At 43.4% G+C, this 18,473-nt stretch overlaps 1 protein-coding gene across 1 annotated transcript; it reads left to right on the top strand.

Annotated features, from left to right (window-relative positions):
• The first annotated feature begins 628 nt into the window (after positions 1-628).
• LOC121837880 lies at positions 629-17,931 on the top strand. Its single transcript, XM_042293736.1, has 3 exons — positions 629-692; positions 17,524-17,696; positions 17,791-17,931. Exons 1-3 carry the CDS (start codon positions 629-631, stop codon positions 17,929-17,931), a joined length of 378 nt encoding a protein of 125 aa, XP_042149670.1.
• Positions 17,932-18,473: the final 542 nt, after the last annotated feature.

Raw genomic sequence — 18,473 nt, 5'->3', positions numbered from 1 at the left:
ATATTGCTCTCTACCATAATTTCGCAGTTTCCATTGCACATCATAATAGTTGGGTGAATCATTTAGAACAGAAGCTAGACGTTTTATTGGTGGTGAAATTATTATAAGTAAATGAGGAACAAACAATAATATAGAACTCATTTTAGACCATGGAAAGCCCAAGATTAGCTGAACTTATACACAACTGAGATTTGGCTTAAAATTTAAAGAATAGCAACACAAGTGACATTTTCATTGTTCTGTCGGAAATTCTCCAAATTGGCCAATGGAACTCTTTTTCTGCACAGCTGTCCATCAAAGACTTAGGTTGGTATTTAGGTAAGTTCCTTGTATCTGAATGCAAGTAGGACATGACTACGTGACAGTTTATACAGTTTAAAATGCGTAGTGGCATCTAAAATTGAGAACATTAAAATGGTCAGTCTGATATTTAAAATGCTTTTTAACACATAATGGTGCTAGATTTTTTGTGTTTCATTGCCTGTGTTGGATTTAGACAAAGAATGGAATGGTTAAAACAAAATATAAAAGGTGGTGCTAAGACAAAATATAAAAGGTCTGGTTAAGACCAAATATTCGTATAAATTTCCGAACTTCTAGTAAGTTAGAGCACATTTCTAATTGCAAGATGTCACACGAGCTGCTGTTCATATTCATTTTGGCATTCACGACGGCAGTTCTGGAAGCCTCACGTAAGTTTGCTTCGTTGTTGCTTAATTATCTTCTATCCTAGCACATACCTGGTAGGACTATGTTTGAGGAAACATTATATACAAAATTATGTTCCGATTATTTTTGAATGAAGAAAATAGTTTTAGAGGTTTTTACAAACGTTAACCGAGTACATCGTGGTTTTCACATGAAGGCCACCGTAATTTAAATAGACTAGCTACACTTTTCTTCATTAGCCTCTGGTTGCGAAACTAGCGATATGCAGTTGATATGCAGTTGATATGCAGTTGATATGCAGTTTCGTAAACAAGTACTTAGAGGTACAATTTTCTTTTAACCAATTAATGAAAACTGTATCTGAAAACGTGATTTATGGTGATTGTTCAAAATGGACCCCCCCCCCAATACCACTGCATTCAATATTTGTCATTGTAAAAAACATCTAGCCGGCGTAGAATTTAACAAAAAGAGAAATTAAATATTCTGGTCATAAAAGACCTCTTCGGGTTACTATGTTTATCCTTAACCTGTTTGCATGCCTACTTGCTTTCCCAATCATCCAGATGACCCCAGATTCTTGGGTCATCTGAAATATTCCAGTCATGCAAATAGGATACATATAAAATGGACAAGCGCTGGCGGGGATCAAACCCCAGTGAGCGGTGTAGAAGTGAAACAAGCTGCTGGCTCAGACATTCGTACGCGACAATACGCGATGTCTGCTATTTACGCACCTGGTGCATTTAACTACCCATCAAATACACTCATCTCCCTAGGAGGATATCGAAAATGAATAAAAGGTTAAAAAGCGCGAACAAACGGGGACAATGTAGAAACACGGACGACAGAACAGGCACTTCCCTCTCAACTGGTTCATATTATAACCATCGTCACCTATATATATACACATTGCCCAAACCCCATCGCACTGAATCGCCACAATCAAAGGCAACCATTCAGAAAACGCCAATTCACTCTGAAGCAGAAATACAGACGGAGAACTGACGCAAAAGCTTTCCTTTTTTCTGTATAGAATGCCTATATAATCTCTCTTTACGTTCTGTTTTTTGCCTTTCTCAAAAATTTAGTGAAAATCAGGTCAGGTTTATATCTACATCGCCTACAATGGTCTTCAAGAAGGCCCCCCGCATTGTTTCGCCCACACAGATTGTGCTCTCGTGCTCTCATTGGAGCAGCGCCCAGTCTGCCCAACGTTGACTCTGCCACAACTAAACGGAATCTCGTATACCACGTTGGTGACGCATGCAGTATATTGAACCACGTGTCTCTTGGAACGCGGCAATTTTTTTCTGCCTTGTCAACATCGGACATATCCTAGCAAGTTTACACGGGGCTGAAAAGACTACATTAATATCGCATCTGCCAGCTACCTTTTTTTTAGACTATGAGATACGGTATGTGTTTACGGAATGACTTGCACTTGCTCCCTTTCTTTAGTTGCCTTGCTGCCTTTTTTCTTCTTTTTTTACAATTTTTTTGGAGCTGCTAGTGTTTTGGCTACAGTGGACTGCCGTCAGTTTTGACGAGCGATGTTTCGTACAGACGTCTGGTGTGTGTACTGCTTTGACAGTTGCCCCTGTTCCGTGCAACACTGTCTTAGCACCACTGGACCGGCAAATTTCATATAGGGTTGCAGATTTTAATGTGGTAAAGAGAAAAAAAAAGAAGAAAAAGGGAGCAATGCAACTAAAGAAAGGGAACGAGTACAAGTCATTTCGTAAATGCATATCGTATCTCATAATCTAAAACTAAAAGTAGCTGGCAGATAAATACTCATGTGGTCTTTTCAGCACCGTGTAAACTTGCTAGGATATGTCCGATGTATAGATGTGTAGACGACTATCTTTTAATTTTAGATAGAAACTCGGGTTTGGGAGAAAGCGGTTGAGAAGATCGTCGAGGAGTTTAAGGACTTGTCAGGCTGACTTAATCTTACCCGGGAATTGCCTTTGTATAACTGCATTCAGTTTTAGACATGTTGATCCTTTTTTCTGGCGAACATGCCTGTTGGCAGTATTGTCCGTGTACTAAAAAAAGCCTGGATTTCTTCGGAAGTGCCCACTCTAATCTTGTAAAGAGGGAAATAGCCTTTACATGTCTAAGAGTGGCTCCGGAAAAAAGTTTCAGTCATCAGATAAAAATCAGTTTTGAACGAGAAGCAAAAAGGTTAAGAGACGCGGGAGAGCCCCCTAACCTAATCTCTAGCTATTGCGAGAGCTTGCTTTAAAAGTTAAAAGAAAGAAAAAAAAAAGGCAGCGAGGCAACTAAAGAAAGGGAATGAATACCAGTCATTCCGTACATGCACACCGTGTCACATATTCTAGAAAGAGTAGCTGGAAGATACGACATTAACCTGGTCTTTTCGGTACCGCTTAAACTTGTTAGGATCTGTCCGATGCTGACAAGACAGAAAAAAATCACCGTGTTCAAAGAAACAGGCGGTGCAATATACTGCGTGCATCATCAACGTGGTGTACGAGATTCGGTTTAGTTGTGGCGGAATCTACATTGGGTGGACCGGGCGCTGCTTCAATGGTGGGGCACGAGAGCATAATCTGTGTGTGCGCAACAACGCGGGGCCATCTTGCTGACCATAGTAGGCAATGTGGGTGTAAGCCTGACGTGATTCCTACAAGATTCTTTTTTTTAAGAAAGGCAAAAGACAAAACGGAAAGAGAGATTATATAGGCATTCTATATATAAAAATAAGAGGGAAAGCAATGCGTCAGCGCTCCGTCTGTGTACCTGCTTCAGATTGAATCCTTTGATCGTGGCGATTGGGTGCGATATGGTTTGGTCAATGTTTATACATATAGGAGACGATGGTTATAATAAAACCAGTTGAGAGTGAAGCGCCTGTCCTGTCGTTCATGTTTCTTCATTGTGCCGGTTTGTTCGCGCTTTTAAACCTCTTAATCAGTAATAGACCAACAAGCCAAAACCCAAGTTTTAATGAGATCGAAACTTTTCCGACCGATCCAGTGGAGTCATTTCCTTCATCACTGAAAGATTTTCTTTTCCCGTCGGGACGATAAAAAGCTTATTTCGTTTCGCGACGCTGCTAGTACAACCCAGAGCGCAGCAAGATGGCATCGCGTTGCCGCCGAAATCGTGGTACATAAAAAAAAAGGAAAAAACGTACAGCCGTCCCGTAAGCAACAGAGCCAACGCCATACGTCGCAGGAAAATGGCGCTAGTTCAGAGCGGACGACCGAATCGCACAGTATCATAGGAAGGTAACGGTCACGTGTCGCGCCCTATCAAGTTGAAGCGAGGGGAAAGATACATTTTCAGAGGGAAAGGACATAGGCGACGAGGGAATTTCTCTTTTCTATTTCAAACAATGGTTTGCGTTACTTTTCAGTTTATAGAGACCTTAAGTGATACACACGCAACGCGCCCTCTGCCGGCCGGCGAAGCAACAGCCCGTTGCTGTGTGTGACAGCGCAGCGTCGTCCTCGAAGAAGAGCCAATCCGGCGCGAGTAGCATTGCCACCTCGCCAACATGGAGAGCGAAGATTCAGGAGGCCAATGAAGCAGATCCGGCAGGAAACGTACTCGTACAAAAAATAGCGACTCGCCTTCAAATGTTCCGCAGCTACCAAAGAAGCAAGATAACACTAGCCTCACCGTCATCTTCATTCCTGGAAAAGAGGAGACCAGGCTTACAGCGCTCAACTGTCTGAAATTTTCCGGCACCCTTGAAAAGCTCTACCAAGAGTGCATCATCCAAGTGCGCCCCAACGACCGACTGAACCTGAATCGCTGTTTATGTTCGCAAATGGCAGACCGTGAAAACTCTGCAGAGTACTGCAGTGCTCTGCGCTGTTCCAGTCAGAGCCTACTGACCACTGTCAGGCCTCAGTACATATGGTTTCATGTAAGGTGTCGACGCTGAAATGGCCCAAGTCGAGATTGCACGATATCTCCACGCTGAAGACATGCTGCAAGATTGCCCGCGTTCGGAGACCTCGACACTCTCGCGACTTGGTGATCGCCTTCACTAGTGCTAAACTGCGAGGCTACGGGCTTCGCGTCTAGGGCACGTTCGTCATCCAGTCTCACCGTTCACAAACAGACCATTACAATGTCGCAATTGTAATGAATTTCGCCACAAGAAAGTCGCCTGCTAATGTCTGAGTGCCTGTCGCCGTTGGGGGCAACAAACACCATGACGGGACAGATGTATGTCCTTTCATGACAGTGAAATGCGCCAAATGCAGTTGAAAGCAGCAAGCCATATCACGTTTCTGTAAAAATGAATTAAAGAGCCGAACAATATTATCTATCCTAAGAAGAATTTTGGGGGTTTCCGCGAAGCAAAGTCAGCCTTGAATCCCCAAAAAGAAGAAATCACAGGCACCACTGAGAACACAATGCAAAATGAACCAGAGTCAACAATCTCTAAGGCAGGCGACTATAGCTACGCCTCTGTCGCCGCTGAAGACCGTCAAGTTATGTTGCCGCGCGCACGTCCGGGATGGAACGGTTCTCCTTACATCTAGAATGTTCGCGTTTAGTCTTACCCCGAATGCAAAAGACAAGGAGGCCAGAATAACTTTGCCTAGTGAGCCTTGAACGTTCTATATCGAATGTTCAAGATGCCTAGTGTAGTAGATAAGGAGTCTAGCGTGGGCTTTGCTGACTCAATCAGATTCCCCCAATGGCAAGCCACATTCACTCTCGCTCCAGCCATCCGCGACATGTCTGGTGGAGGTGCGGGGAACAGGCAAAAGGCGTTCCATCTCGGCCATGCACGTGGCAATATATATATGTGTGCTCGTTTGATCACATATATGTGCACTGAAGAGCTATGCTGTCAGATATCATTCAAACGTGTGCTGGCCTACACTTCAACCTTGATCCACGGCACGTCGTCATTATACGTGATCTGGCTTCACAGTGTTTCCATCTTTCGAAATATTGCGGAACCGATCTCCACTGAAGGCAGTGTAGCGGAGTTGCCACTCCGGAGTTGCAATGATTCCGGAATCATTCCGCATTTTCGCGACCCCGGAATAGAATGGGAATGGAATGCGGCAGTGCTGGGAGGAATGAAATGAAAATGGAATAGGATATATCTTTTCGCCCGGAGTGGAGCTGGAAAGGATGGGCTTGGCTCGTATGAGAGCTGTGTCGATTATCGTCTAGGCCCCCTACGGGCTGATGTCGCAATTCGATAGCGCTTGGTAAGCAGCTCTTAAAACTGCATCATTGCGCTGAAGGTGACTTACGGTTTGGTTGTCTTACTGGCTTATGCTCCTTCGAGGATGAATATGGTACGTCTTCGGTGATACAAGCAAAGCTGAATAGTTGTAGCCAGACAAGGTGTCTTTCCTCGCGCCCCGAGACGTGACAAAGCGACTTCTGTAATCATTCGCGATTAGTATGTAGCATTTAACCAAGCTGTCGAACCGAACACGAACTGAAAACCGGAGCGAAACCGTTATTTTCAACTGAACTGGAACAAAATTGTAACCCAACTCGAACATTTGATATTGAATCCGAACCCGAACAGAACTGTAATTTTATGTGGCGCTTACCGGTTCATTCGAACGGTTAAGCAAAATAAAATGTGAGCCGCGCCTTCGTGGGGGTGGCGGCGCGAGGCCAATAAATGTTCGCTGCGTGGACTCAGTGGCTCAGTTTTGACTGAACAAACTGCAGCGACGAAATGGAGCCAGCCCAATAATAACTGAACAAATGGGTATATTTCACGTCTATGTGGAGCACGAATTGGCGTCGGTGAGGGGACCTACACTTCTATCCTTTTTTATTTCCACGCATCGTAGACCGCAAAGGAGTCTACCAGCCACGGAGTCAATTCATAGGTCGGAGGGTGTCACATGTCCTTCCGGTGGGGCGGAACGACGCGGGGACGTGAGGTCACGAGACAAGCTATTACCTATGGATTGGCTCGTGTAGGTCGTCGCGTCCATCCAAGTGAAACGAAATGTATCTGCCTATGCCGAAAGACAAAAGAACAGTTATTTTTGTACGTGCGCGTGATTTCTGTTCTTGGGGCTAAGCAATATTCCTCAAGGAAGGAGAAAGCGAACATAACTATCAAAATAAAAACAAAAAGTTGACGGCTGTCGGCGCTTTTGTTCCGCTGTGGTGAAATCTGGAGATGCCAAGAGGCGAAGTCGCGACGAGTGCGACACTGCGGCGCCGGTCGACAGTCGCCCAGTGCCTGAACGAGGCTTGAACAAGCTTTTTTTTGTGTGTGTTTGCGTTTTCTAGAAACAGCAAGTTGCCCGTTGTATTCCTGTCCATATTTTTTTTTTGTTTTAATCATTATTTGATTTGCCTTCGTTGTCTTTCTTCTCTTCAACTCAGTGGTTCGAGCAAGTGGTTTGAGCGTGCGGCGTGGGTTGTTTGCCATTTCGATCTGGATGAGCATAGTACCGGTGTGGGGTCGTGTACCACTACTGCGTAAGCCCGTAAAGGCTAGCAGTCCTACTATAATGGCTAAACTCATCTACCCTGGGTAAAAATGATCACTATGAGTGCTGGCTGATTGACTTCAGATGTGAGCACTGTACTTTCGTAGTTTCCAAGCACCTGCATAACCACGTAATTTTCATAAAACGCCGTTTCCGTTAAAATATCAAGATCCCAAAACGAAATTAGGCATATATTTCTTTTCCTGTCCTCGCTTCCGCAGCACGGCTTCTGGTGACCTATTGTTTTTCTTAAAATGAAGGTGACGCCGTGTTGAAGAATTAATCTTTTCTTGTTAAAGACTGGGGCTGTGGATATTTTTATAAGAACCAGTTTGAACTGGTTCGTGCTCGGAGGAACCGGTAACCGAACCGTTATTTCAAAAGCATTATTGAAACTACAGATCCGAACCGGAACAATATGCAAAGCTACTGAACCAGAACCCGAACCGAAACAGCATATTGACCGGTTCGACTCCCTGTTTTTAAGTTGTAAGCCAGCCGATCTTCTAGTGTATTTGTGTGGAACACAAATAAAGAACTGGAATCAATATGTTAAGAAAGCGCTAGAATCTAGCAGCAAACGTAAATGTTTTCGTTCTAATGCAGGTTCCATAATATAGTGCTACAGTCGCTTGTGCTGGCGCCGTCTACCGATTGAACTTTGTCAGCGGTTTTCTGTACTTGCCGCAGTAATTTGGGGCAGGCTCACGCGGCGTCGCTTCTAACAGCGCCCCTTAGGTGCTGTTGTACAAGTACTCGAAGCAGAGAGCAAGATAGCTTCCTGCGCCACGCACAAACTAGATATTTTAAGGCCTTATCAAACAAGCAACTCGCTAACAATGTATCTGCGGAAGGTATAAGATCTGTTTGCGAAAAAAAATCGGTTGTTCTATTTTTTAGCGTTTGTTACGACCCGCGAGCTTGTTACACTTGATCCCGCGATCGATGTCTGCAGTGATACCAAGTGCCACGAAGCGCTTCGTCCGACCACCGTTCGGCTTATTGGAATGAGGACCTTGAGGAAGCTTTTGCATACTTTTGCAGTCATATCTGCGTATGATGTCAGCAGTTTTACGCTGCTTTTTTTCTAGTAGCACAATATAGCCGCCAATGGCCCTTTTTCGCTTTTAGGAAGTCGAGGAATGGAATTGTGGAGTTCAGCCATTCCAGGAGTGGCAATGGGCTCAGTGTCTCCTTTCTGAGAAGTTGAAAAAGATGGAATTGTCGGAAACTCTAATTCCCCCGGAATGGAATGGGGGTGCCCATTCCGCAACACTGACTGAAGGCGTTCGCCCGCTCGCACACCTCGAGCGTCTATCGAAGCTCTGTATGGGCACCCTTTGCTTCCGACATCCCGCAGAAAGTTGACCCCGAGAATACAAGTTTCATCGATCGTCACCAACTCCATTCAACGCAGTCACAGACTCCCTTAGAGAGAACCACCGAGCCCGCGAAGCCATCCTGACGTCCGCTAGCAAGGCAAACCCGGTTGTAAAACTTTATTACGAGAATTTGCCATCGATTTATGGTACTGGGACAATAGAAAGTCATTGCGATTAGATATTGAGAAGACACCCCTAGTGAAAAAGCTGTTTGTATGAGAAATACCTTGTGTCCAATAAACACATAGGAATCATACAAGATGTATGAGAACATATAAGAACCATATAAGAAACTTATAAGAAACTTCTCACAAGTCTCTTATAGGGTTCTTATATATCTTATATAGTTCTTATATGGTTCTTGGATGTTCTTATATATATATTGCATGATTCATAGGGGTTTACGAAACACTAAAATTTCTTATTTTTTGAGGCGCCCGTTTCCGGCTTGAGCAGCGTCGCTGTCGCCGTTGCCGTCGGCGTCGCCCTCGCCATCGCCGTCGATGTCGCCGTCACCGTCGGCGTAATTGCGCGGTTCATTATGGGAAATGTCCCATAATGCACCACTCGGTACTTTCGTGACGTCACTTCCGTCTCGCGCGGTGCATTATGGGATATTTCCCATGATGCACCGCGCGGGAGGAGGAGAAGGGGGAGGAGGACGAGGGGGACGGGAGGAGGAAGAGGGAGAGGAGGAGGATGGGCAGGGTAGGGGGAGGAGGAGGTGCTGGAGGAGGGGGAAGAGCAGGAGGAAAGGTGTGGAAAAGTGAGGAGGAGGAGAGGAGGAAGGGGGAGGAGGATGAGAGGAGGGTAGGGGAGAACCTTGAAAGAGGTGGGAAGGAGGAGGTGAAGGTGGAGAAGGAGGGTAGGAGAAGGATGAAGAGGAGGGAGGAGGGGAGGAGCAGTAGCCGGGAAGATGAGGAGGTGAGGATGAAGGAAGAGGGGTATACCCTCCCCTCAGTACCCTTGCCTCCTCCTCAAGAGCTGCACGTGTTTTGGGGGGTCACGTGACCTGGCGGGGGTCACGTGACCTGGGGGGTCACATGACCTTACGGTTACGCCGACGGCGACGACAACGCTGCTCAAGCCGGAACCGGGCGCCTAAGAGCTGCGCTCTAAAAGTAATCAGTATATTGCAACCGCCAACCATGCAGTGATTATCTCGTCCTTCTTTATTTTTGAAATTACTGTTGTTTTTAGAACGCAGCTCTTAGGGGCCCATTCCCGGCTTGAGCGGAGTCGCCGTCACCGTCGCCGTCGCCATCGGCGTAACCAAGGTCACCCCAAGGTCACGTGGCCCCCAAGGTCATCCCAAGGTCACGCGACCCCCAAGGTCACCACAAGGTCACGTGACCCCCAAGGTCACGTGACACCCAAAGTCAAGTCTCCCCAAGTCACGTGACTCCCCAAGTCACGTGACCCTCCCCCTAGAGGTCACGTGACCCCCTCAGGGTCACGTGAACCCCTCCCCGAGGTCACGTGACTCCCCTCCCCCCGAGGTCACGTGACCCCCCCTCAGTACCCTTTCCTACTCATCCTCCAGAGCTGCGCTCCAATTCGGCGTTACAGGGATTTGTAAACGCCTTTCATTTTTTTCCTCGGCACATACTCCGCTTTGGTGGGAATTAGCACACGGCGTAAAAATTAAGGGTGGATGCGCCTCGTGAGGCCAGATAAATTAACTAGAAGCGCTTATCGCTAATTTCTGTCCATGAGGTACGTTGAAACTTTTAAGACATCGAAATGGGCCCCACAGATGTTTTTTTTTTTTTAAGGGAATGCTCATCTTTCAAAGTTTAAGCTGTAATTTAGGTGATAGCAGCAAAATGCTATAGATTATACTTAGATATATAAATATATATATTTTTTGAAAAACATTATCATACATTGCTAGTGCTACAAATGAAAAATTGAAGTAAATAAGAAATCGGGTTTCTGAAAAACTCGATTTTGAATTTGCTAGGTGTTCGAAACGTTCGTTCAGTCAAATGTATGAAACAGACTTTATTACTTTTATAGAGCAGTAATTAAAAAAAAAATCAAAGCTAGGATCATGTTATCGCGTACGCCAGCCGAAGACTAACAAAATTATAGATCAACTACCCCATAACAGAGAAATAGTTTCAGGCGATTATATGGATCATAACGAAATTCAGACCACATCTATTTGGACAACCCTTTCGTGTTGTTATGACCAACATTAATGGTCATTTGTATAGTCTCGCGCTGCGGTGCCTTCGTCTAGAAGAATACAACGTCGAAATTTTATACAAGGCTGGTCTCGCACACCAGGACGGAAATGCATTGTCTCGCCCTCCTCTCAAACGCGCTGTTGACAACTTTGACACCATGAACTTTGTTATTTCCACTCTTGCTCCAGAGATTCACATACCCGATGAATAACACGGAGATCGCAAGCTGCTACACATCATCCAAATTAGGGGCGACAATACACACCGAAGTCAAGGCGCCAAGTTGAGCAACCTTTAAGTGCTAGTTGCCCGGGATCTTCATAAGTGAGACTATGAGCCAATAGGACAACACCTTCTTCTTGTGATTCCCAATCACCAGTGGAATGATATTCTTCTGACACTTCATGATGACCCCACTGATGAACTCTTAGGTGTATCTCGCACTTAGAACCATCTTCGTTCTTGTCTTTTTTTTTCTTTGTTTCCATTTGTACAGCAGCATACATAGGTATGTGGAATCATGTGATGCATGTCAACGCCGCAAGATTCCCACACTCGTTCTCGCTGGCAACTTTCACCCATTACGACCTCCCAATAACCCTTTTGAGAGCACCAGAATCGACCTTTCTTGGACCTTCTCCAAAGTCCACACAATGCAAACACTGGGTTGTTGTCTCCACCGACTAACTTTCCAAGTATGGGGAAAGAAAGGGACTGAGCACGTCAAATACCTTTGAAATCGCATTATTCGTTCTTCACAATACTGTTCTCTGTCACGGATTCCCCGATTACTTGTAAGCAATCGGGGTAGATCCTTTTTGTCATTCGTAGTACAACATCTCCGAAATTGCGGAACCATCCACCGAACCGCCACGGCATATCATCCTGAGACCAATTGTATAATGGAACGATTTAACCGTGCACTTCCCTCGATGCTTCCCTAGTGAAAAATACACCAGCTCGAGGGCTGGTGTGACTTGATGTTACACCAGACTTTTTCACAGATGTGATTTGGGACATTTTCTGGTGTGACATCAGAAATATGGTGTTCTGATGTGACACCAGAAATCTGATGTGTTGGTATGACACCAGAAATCTGGTGTTCTGATGTTACACCAGAAATCTGGGGTTCTGGTGGGACATCAGGATCTGTTGTAATGTGATACCAGACCACCTGTTGACTGGGTGTTGCTTTACTCACAAAAAAAGGGTACAATGATAAGTTTGACAACAACGCTGCTGCCATAATTACTTTATTCAAAAAAGCAAAAAAGCACAACAGTACAGCTTCGGAAACTTTACTGTTGTAGGGAGTTGCCCGTGATCAACTGGAGTTTGTCCGGAGCCACTGCACTGCGTCGAAGAACCGGACGCCCTGTCGTTCCGCAATTCTTGGCCTTTCAGCTTGCGGTTGACTCGTGTCTTAGTTACGCTGATCCGTTCCGCGTTCCCCTCCGCACTAGAAATTTCCTCTTCTAAGGCATCATATTCGACAGATAGCTTGATTTCCTTGTCCTGCTCTTTCAGGGAAGCCTCCTTAAGTAGAAGAATATCAAATGTTTCTTCGAGCTCACCGATGTCGGTTGGATCCGTGGCCAGCAGACGCCAATCTCGTTAATGATATTTGTTGTGGCGGCTCGCAGGGTAATCCTCTTTCGCTTCAAACGGTCGACGCCCTCCTCGCTCGTAGTAGGCATTTCGGCCCCAAAAACTGTAATAATTACTAGCTTCCTTTGCTGCTTTGCTACCAAACCAAGCTCGTCGGAAGTAAGGAAAGCGCACCAACACATCTTTTCGGTTTCCATTCACAAAGAAGACTTCTTTACTTTCTCAAACTTAAACAAGAATAGCGGCTGAAAGGGAAAGAGAAACCCTCGAAGAGGCGAGCCGGCGAGCGCCCCAAGCTGCTCAAGGCCGCAAGGGAAAGTGCTCGGGACGAAGGGGGACACTTCTTGAGCACAAAGGAGCCCACCGCGGGGTCTCCGGCGACCACCAAGACGGGAGGAAAGAAGGCACCCCGTCGGGGGACGGAGCGGCACACAAACTAATAGAAAACACGTGCGCGGACGGGAGGAAAAGTTAACAAAAACACAACTCTGGTTTCACATCAAACTGCGTGGTGTGCACACCAGGCTGCCTGGTCGTTGCATGAGTCCTTGTGGTGTGACACCAGACTCTCTTGGTGTACCCAACAGGCTGATGTGCGGGTACACCAGCATTTCTGGTGGGCACACGAGGCTGCTGTGCTCGATACATCAGCATCGCTGGTGGGCACACCAGATATTCTGGTGTAACACCAGGATTCTCTGATGTCACACCAGGATTGCCTGGTGTATTTTTCATTAGGGTTGCAATATATATTCAGCAGGATCAGCAAAACTGGGACGAAATACTTCATTTTTTGACCTATGCTTATAACACTGCTCTCAAGAGCCCACGCAATACTCGCCATTCGGCGTGCTTCATGGGCGAGAAGCACTTATACTTCACAATTCTACCGTCCTTACATCAGACCCTGCGTCTGATTATATAGCCAGTCTTCCTCGCCCACCTGAGGAATGTCGCCTACTCGCCCAGCACACCACGGGTATATCGTAACAGCTGCATATCTGCCGGGGCAAGAACACACATCACTACATGACAGACCAAATTTGTGAACTTGTCTTAATCTCCTTTCCCGTTTGATATGTTTGCCGCCCTCCCAAACTGTAATCGCGCTATTTCGGGTCATTACGAAGCCCTTCTTAAACATTTTACATAAACTACGAAGTGTAACCTGCGCTCCCCGTTCCAAACGGCTATTCCCGAAGCACTGATAGTGTCTATGCATGCAGGATAAAATCACACTTACCAAGATCTTATCTTAACTTAGTTCCTTTAGTCACTCAACGTTCTTTTTGGTGTAAGGGGTAAGTGTTACCTTTGGTTTGTTGAACAGTGAACGATTAGTGTGGGTAGGGGAAGAGCGAGAGGAGGCTGTCACGACAATAGAAAACATTCTAGAGGTATTCTCCTGTCTCAATATCACGTATTGCCAGTTTAATTATTTCGCACGTAAAACGTCCCATACAGCTAAAAATCATCAAACGAACACAGTGACGTTTAAGAACTATTCTTTTAAAATATACGGTTTTTTATTTTCTTAGGCCTAATTAAATTTACTTAGGTGTCACAAAACAGTTCGTTCTGAGGGTTTGATTTTTGAGAAAAAAAAATAGCCTTCATGCATGCAGTCGAAGACAGGTGGGAAAAACATATTTGTTTTTGACGCTGCCACTTCAATAGTACATAACTTGGAAACAAAAGGTCCGCCAAGCTTCAAGTTTGCGCCTCTTCAGTTCAAGAATTCTCACAAAACATATATGTTCGGTCAAACTTGAAATTGAACCTCAAACCAGGTTTCAATTGAAAAAAAAAACACCCATATATATTTGATTAGAGGATGACCGTCATCACCAGTAGGATAAATAAATAGCTTTTTATAAAATTTCGTCAATGTTTAATAGTGATGTTGTAATTCCAGCTGTAAAGGAGGTCATTATTAATAATCGTGAGATATGACTCAGAATAGTATAATAACGCGATCCTGGATCACATTTTTTTAATACCAAATGGCCATGCATGAATGCAATTTTCAAAATTTGAGCCACAAAAAAGACTTAAAACCCACGTTGCTACTCCTTTAATATTAAAAATACCAGCCCTTACAGCGTAGCCATTCGAAAGATTAAGATTAAATGCTATTATCAGAACATTCGCGGTTTGAGGACAAAAGCAGATGACTGTATGTCAGCTATTGTTTCCACTAATTTTGACATGTTCTGTTTAACTGAAACTTGGCTATTGAAAGAAATTTGCAGCACCAGTTACTTTCCAACATCATACAGTGTTTATCGAAGGGACAGGGATAACGGTGCAACCGGGAAGAAATTTGGCGGGGGGGTGTTGACAGCCGTGCGGGATAACATTAAATCATGCAGAAGGGTAGATTTGGAAACCTATGCAGAGTGCGTATGGGTTGAATTATTAACACGCGATGGGTTTAATTACCTCGTCGGAAACTATTATTTTCCTCCGCTCTCGGATTCGAGTGTGTTCGTAAACCATTTACAAAAGCTTGAGCAGCAAATTGATTTTTCGAAATTTAAAGTACATATGTACGGCGATTTTAATCTACCAGGAGTGAACTGGTCGACCGGCATAAGCAGTAGTGAAAATAATCAAACGGTGGTAAAAGTGTCACGTCTAGTAGATTTATTAATTTTAATGGTCTAACTCAGCATAATCAGTTCACGAACACGGCCGGGAATGTTCTTGATCTTTTTCTTTCAAACTGCCCTATAGACAGTGTCATGCCAGTTAGCGATACTCTTGTGAAACCTGACGTTTTTCACCCGCCCTTCATCGTATGTTCTTTTTGCCGGTGAGGTCTCGTGACAGACAAAATTTAACCAGATATGACTATCATAAGGGTGATTATTTAGGTTTATATACGTTCCTTCGTGATAATAACTGGTCAACGGTTCTTCATGATAGCTGTGTAGATTCTGCGACTGAATCCTTGACGAAGATAGTGAAAAATGCAATCGATGCGTTCATTCCAAAGCGATTGTCTAAGCCCTCTAAATACCAGTTCTGGTTCTCAAGGGAGCTGAAACACTACATGCGTAAAAAATAACACTATCATAAACTGTTTAAAAGAACCGGCATTGAGTTATGGTACATAAAGTTCAGTGTTTACAGAGCACTTGTAAAGAAACTGTTTAAACACGACAAATTCATTTATAAAAAATCGGTAGAAAAAAGTCTCTACCGTGAGCCTGATAAATTCTGGCGATTTGTCAGGAAGCACACGAAAGAGTCTGCAAGAAATATTTATTTACGTACTGATACGGACTACGTTACAAACCCTGAAAAAATAGCTAATTTATTCCAAACTTACTTTCGTGAATGCTATTCCAAGGAAGAATTCAAAAGCAAGTCTTCAATCTGCGCTACTGGTTGGAACGACAATTTCACATTTAGTGAGGTCGACATAAATGATATTTTAGAGGCAATTCAAAAATTAAAACCGAAGAAGTCAGCGGGAGATGATACAATACCTAACTTTATTATTAAAGGATGCGCTGATTTGTTTGCCCCTTTACTTATGCACATATTTAACCTATCGCTGAGAAATGGTGTTTTCCCATGTCTTTGGAAAAGGTCAGTGATAGTGCCAATACACAAAGCCGGTGACGCGTCTAGGGTAGATAACTACCGCCTCGTGTCTTTGTTGTGTTCTTTTTCAAAGGTTTTTGAGATAGTTTTACATGTTCGTCTTTCTTTTTACTTTTGTCGAAAACTAAGCACCGTTCAGCATGGATTTATAAAAGGGCGTTCAGTAGAAACGAACCTTTGTTCTCTCCTTGATTATACTGTCCCATTTGTTCTTACACGTGGGCAAGTTGATATTGTGTATTTTGACTTATCAAAAGCCTTCGATAAGGTTAATCATGACTTACTCTTGTATAAGCTCTTTTTATACGGCGTTTCGTCGTCTCTTTTAAACTTATTCCGTAGTTATCTGTCGGATAGAAAGAGTAGAATAAGAATCTTGAATTGTTTCCCAGATGTATTTACTCCAACTTCGGAAGTCCCTCAGGGATCGAATTTGGGGCCGCTACTTTTTCTTATATTCATCAGTGATATAGAATTGTGCATACAAAATGCGAAACTGCTCTTATTTGCGGACAATATTAAGCTTTATCTTAGTATCCATTCGGAAGATGATTGTGCTCTTTTGCAAGAAGATGTATCACGTATCTCAAACTGGTGCTCATGTAACTTTTTGCTAGTCAATCCAGATAAAACAAAAGTGCTATCTATGTGCAGAAAACGTGAAAGAATTTTACATCAATATTTTATCGGCAATTCCACCATTGAACGTGTGGAACAAGTTCGTGACCTTGGTGTTTATTTCGATAGTAATCTTACCTTTTCATATCATGTTACACAAATTGTTGCTTCTGCCTTTAGAACAATGGGGATGATATCACGTTTGACGCATGATTTTTCAAATATAATGTGCGTAGTTCGATTGTTTTGTTCCCTTGTACGAGTTAAACTTGAGTTTTGGAGTTCAGTGTGGAATTCGCTAACAATGACCGACGTTGCACGGATAGAAAGAGTTCAGAAGCGATTTATACGCCTTGTTTACGATAGATATTTTGATAGAAAATGTTATTTTGATTATGAATACCTTCTTAGAGAACTTTCACTCCAGAACCTTTCAAAAAGAAGGATTGCTCGTGACATTATATTTTTATACAAAGTGGTTCACGGCCAAATTAATAGCAATCTTGTGTCGTCTTTAAACTTTCATGTAGCGGCCCGAGTCGTTAGAAACTCAAGCGTGTTTTATAGATCTATCCAAACGAGACCGTCCCCTTTGGCTAGAATGCAAATTTGTTTAAATGAATTTCCGACTCATGTAGACATATTCTTAAATTTTGCTGCGTTCAAACGACTACTTGATATGCATATTTTTGGTTTATGATTGTGAAATGTTTTAATTTCGAGAGCATATGTCGGGGGGGGGGGGGGGGGGCTTGAGATTGTGTACTGTTTTAGGTGTTCTTTTTTTTTCTTTTTTTAAACTTTTTATGTGCCACCACACTGTAACCAATAGGTTGTTCTGGGGCATTATACAAATAAAGGATTATTATTATTATAAAGCATTTCCTCTTCCTCGCTATATTGTGAGCGGCCTATTTACAGTGCGATAAAACGACCTTATATTCTTCCTGATTTTTTTTTTTTGCATTACAGGACTTGGAGATACAAGGCTTGTGTACCCGCGTTTAATAGAGTCTCGCAGTTCTGGTAATCTGCTGACGCTTTTCATCAATGAGAAAATCACATTATCTTTGCAACCAGTCGACATTTTTCCGGATAAGTTTTTGCTACAGTTCAATGATGGGGAAATCTCAGTAAACCAATACGTAAGAGTTTTCAGTAATTTTTTTCATGTTCCAACCACTGATATAACAATATATGATAAAAGTGTAGTTTCATTCTGTTTCTTTTGCATTTCAGATTAAGGGTGCGGAACTTAGAAAGATGGTATATTATGATGAGGATCAAAGGGCGGTTGTTTCACTTAAAAAAGATAATGGACTGCACGTGGTAACTTTATATTTGCTTGAATTTTATGTGTTGTTAAAACTACAAATATGAAGGATATAATATGACTTCTGTGATGCCTGTGCTTCATCCGAGTGCGTTGAGATGATGGAGACAGACAAATGCAGACACTTATTTTTGAGACTGCTACTTACTTTAACAATTTTACGAATATAATAATACTTCAAGAGCACTCAGATAAAAGCAGTTAGGTGATCGAGCCATTATGCTTTATAAGATATAACATTATCAACCTTTCTCAATACATATCCTTGAATAGATTTTGCAGAACTAAAAATACGTTTGTACACCTTCCGTGTAAACATGAAATTCACTAATGCATTTCAAATATAGGAACAGAGGCCGAAATATCTGGGGAATGTAATATGTTGTGTAAATGATCTGGCACAGATATTTTGGCTCCGCAGTGATACAAAATTCCACAATATGTATCATTTTGTAGAAATTATGAATGTATGTGTCTATAGTGCCAAATTGCAAGCGTTGTTACAAGCTGCATTCAAGGAACAAGAGAGAGTGGAAATCTTGCAGCGACAACATGTTTACTACATCTGTCTTGGTAACCGTGAACAAGA

Source organism: Ixodes scapularis, unplaced genomic scaffold, assembly GCF_016920785.2.
Source record: "Ixodes scapularis isolate PalLabHiFi unplaced genomic scaffold, ASM1692078v2 PGA_scaffold4__175_contigs__length_147842914, whole genome shotgun sequence".
Taxonomy (NCBI): Eukaryota; Metazoa; Arthropoda; class Arachnida; order Ixodida; family Ixodidae; genus Ixodes; species Ixodes scapularis.
The sequence above is the reverse complement of the archived record's forward strand: the minus strand, read 5'-3'. Positions and strand labels throughout refer to the sequence as shown.

Excerpts from the sequence above, each read along its gene's own strand:
- LOC121837880 (XM_042293736.1), top strand. The coding sequence starts at position 629 with ATGTCACACGAGCTGCTGTTCATATTCATTTTGGCATTCACGACGGCA. Across the intron at positions 693-17,523 it reads GGCAGTTCTGGAAGCCTCAC|GACTTGGAGATACAAGGCTT; the intron begins GTAAGTTTGCTT and ends TTTGCATTACAG. Across the intron at positions 17,697-17,790 it reads AAATCTCAGTAAACCAATAC|ATTAAGGGTGCGGAACTTAG; the intron begins GTAAGAGTTTTC and ends TTTGCATTTCAG.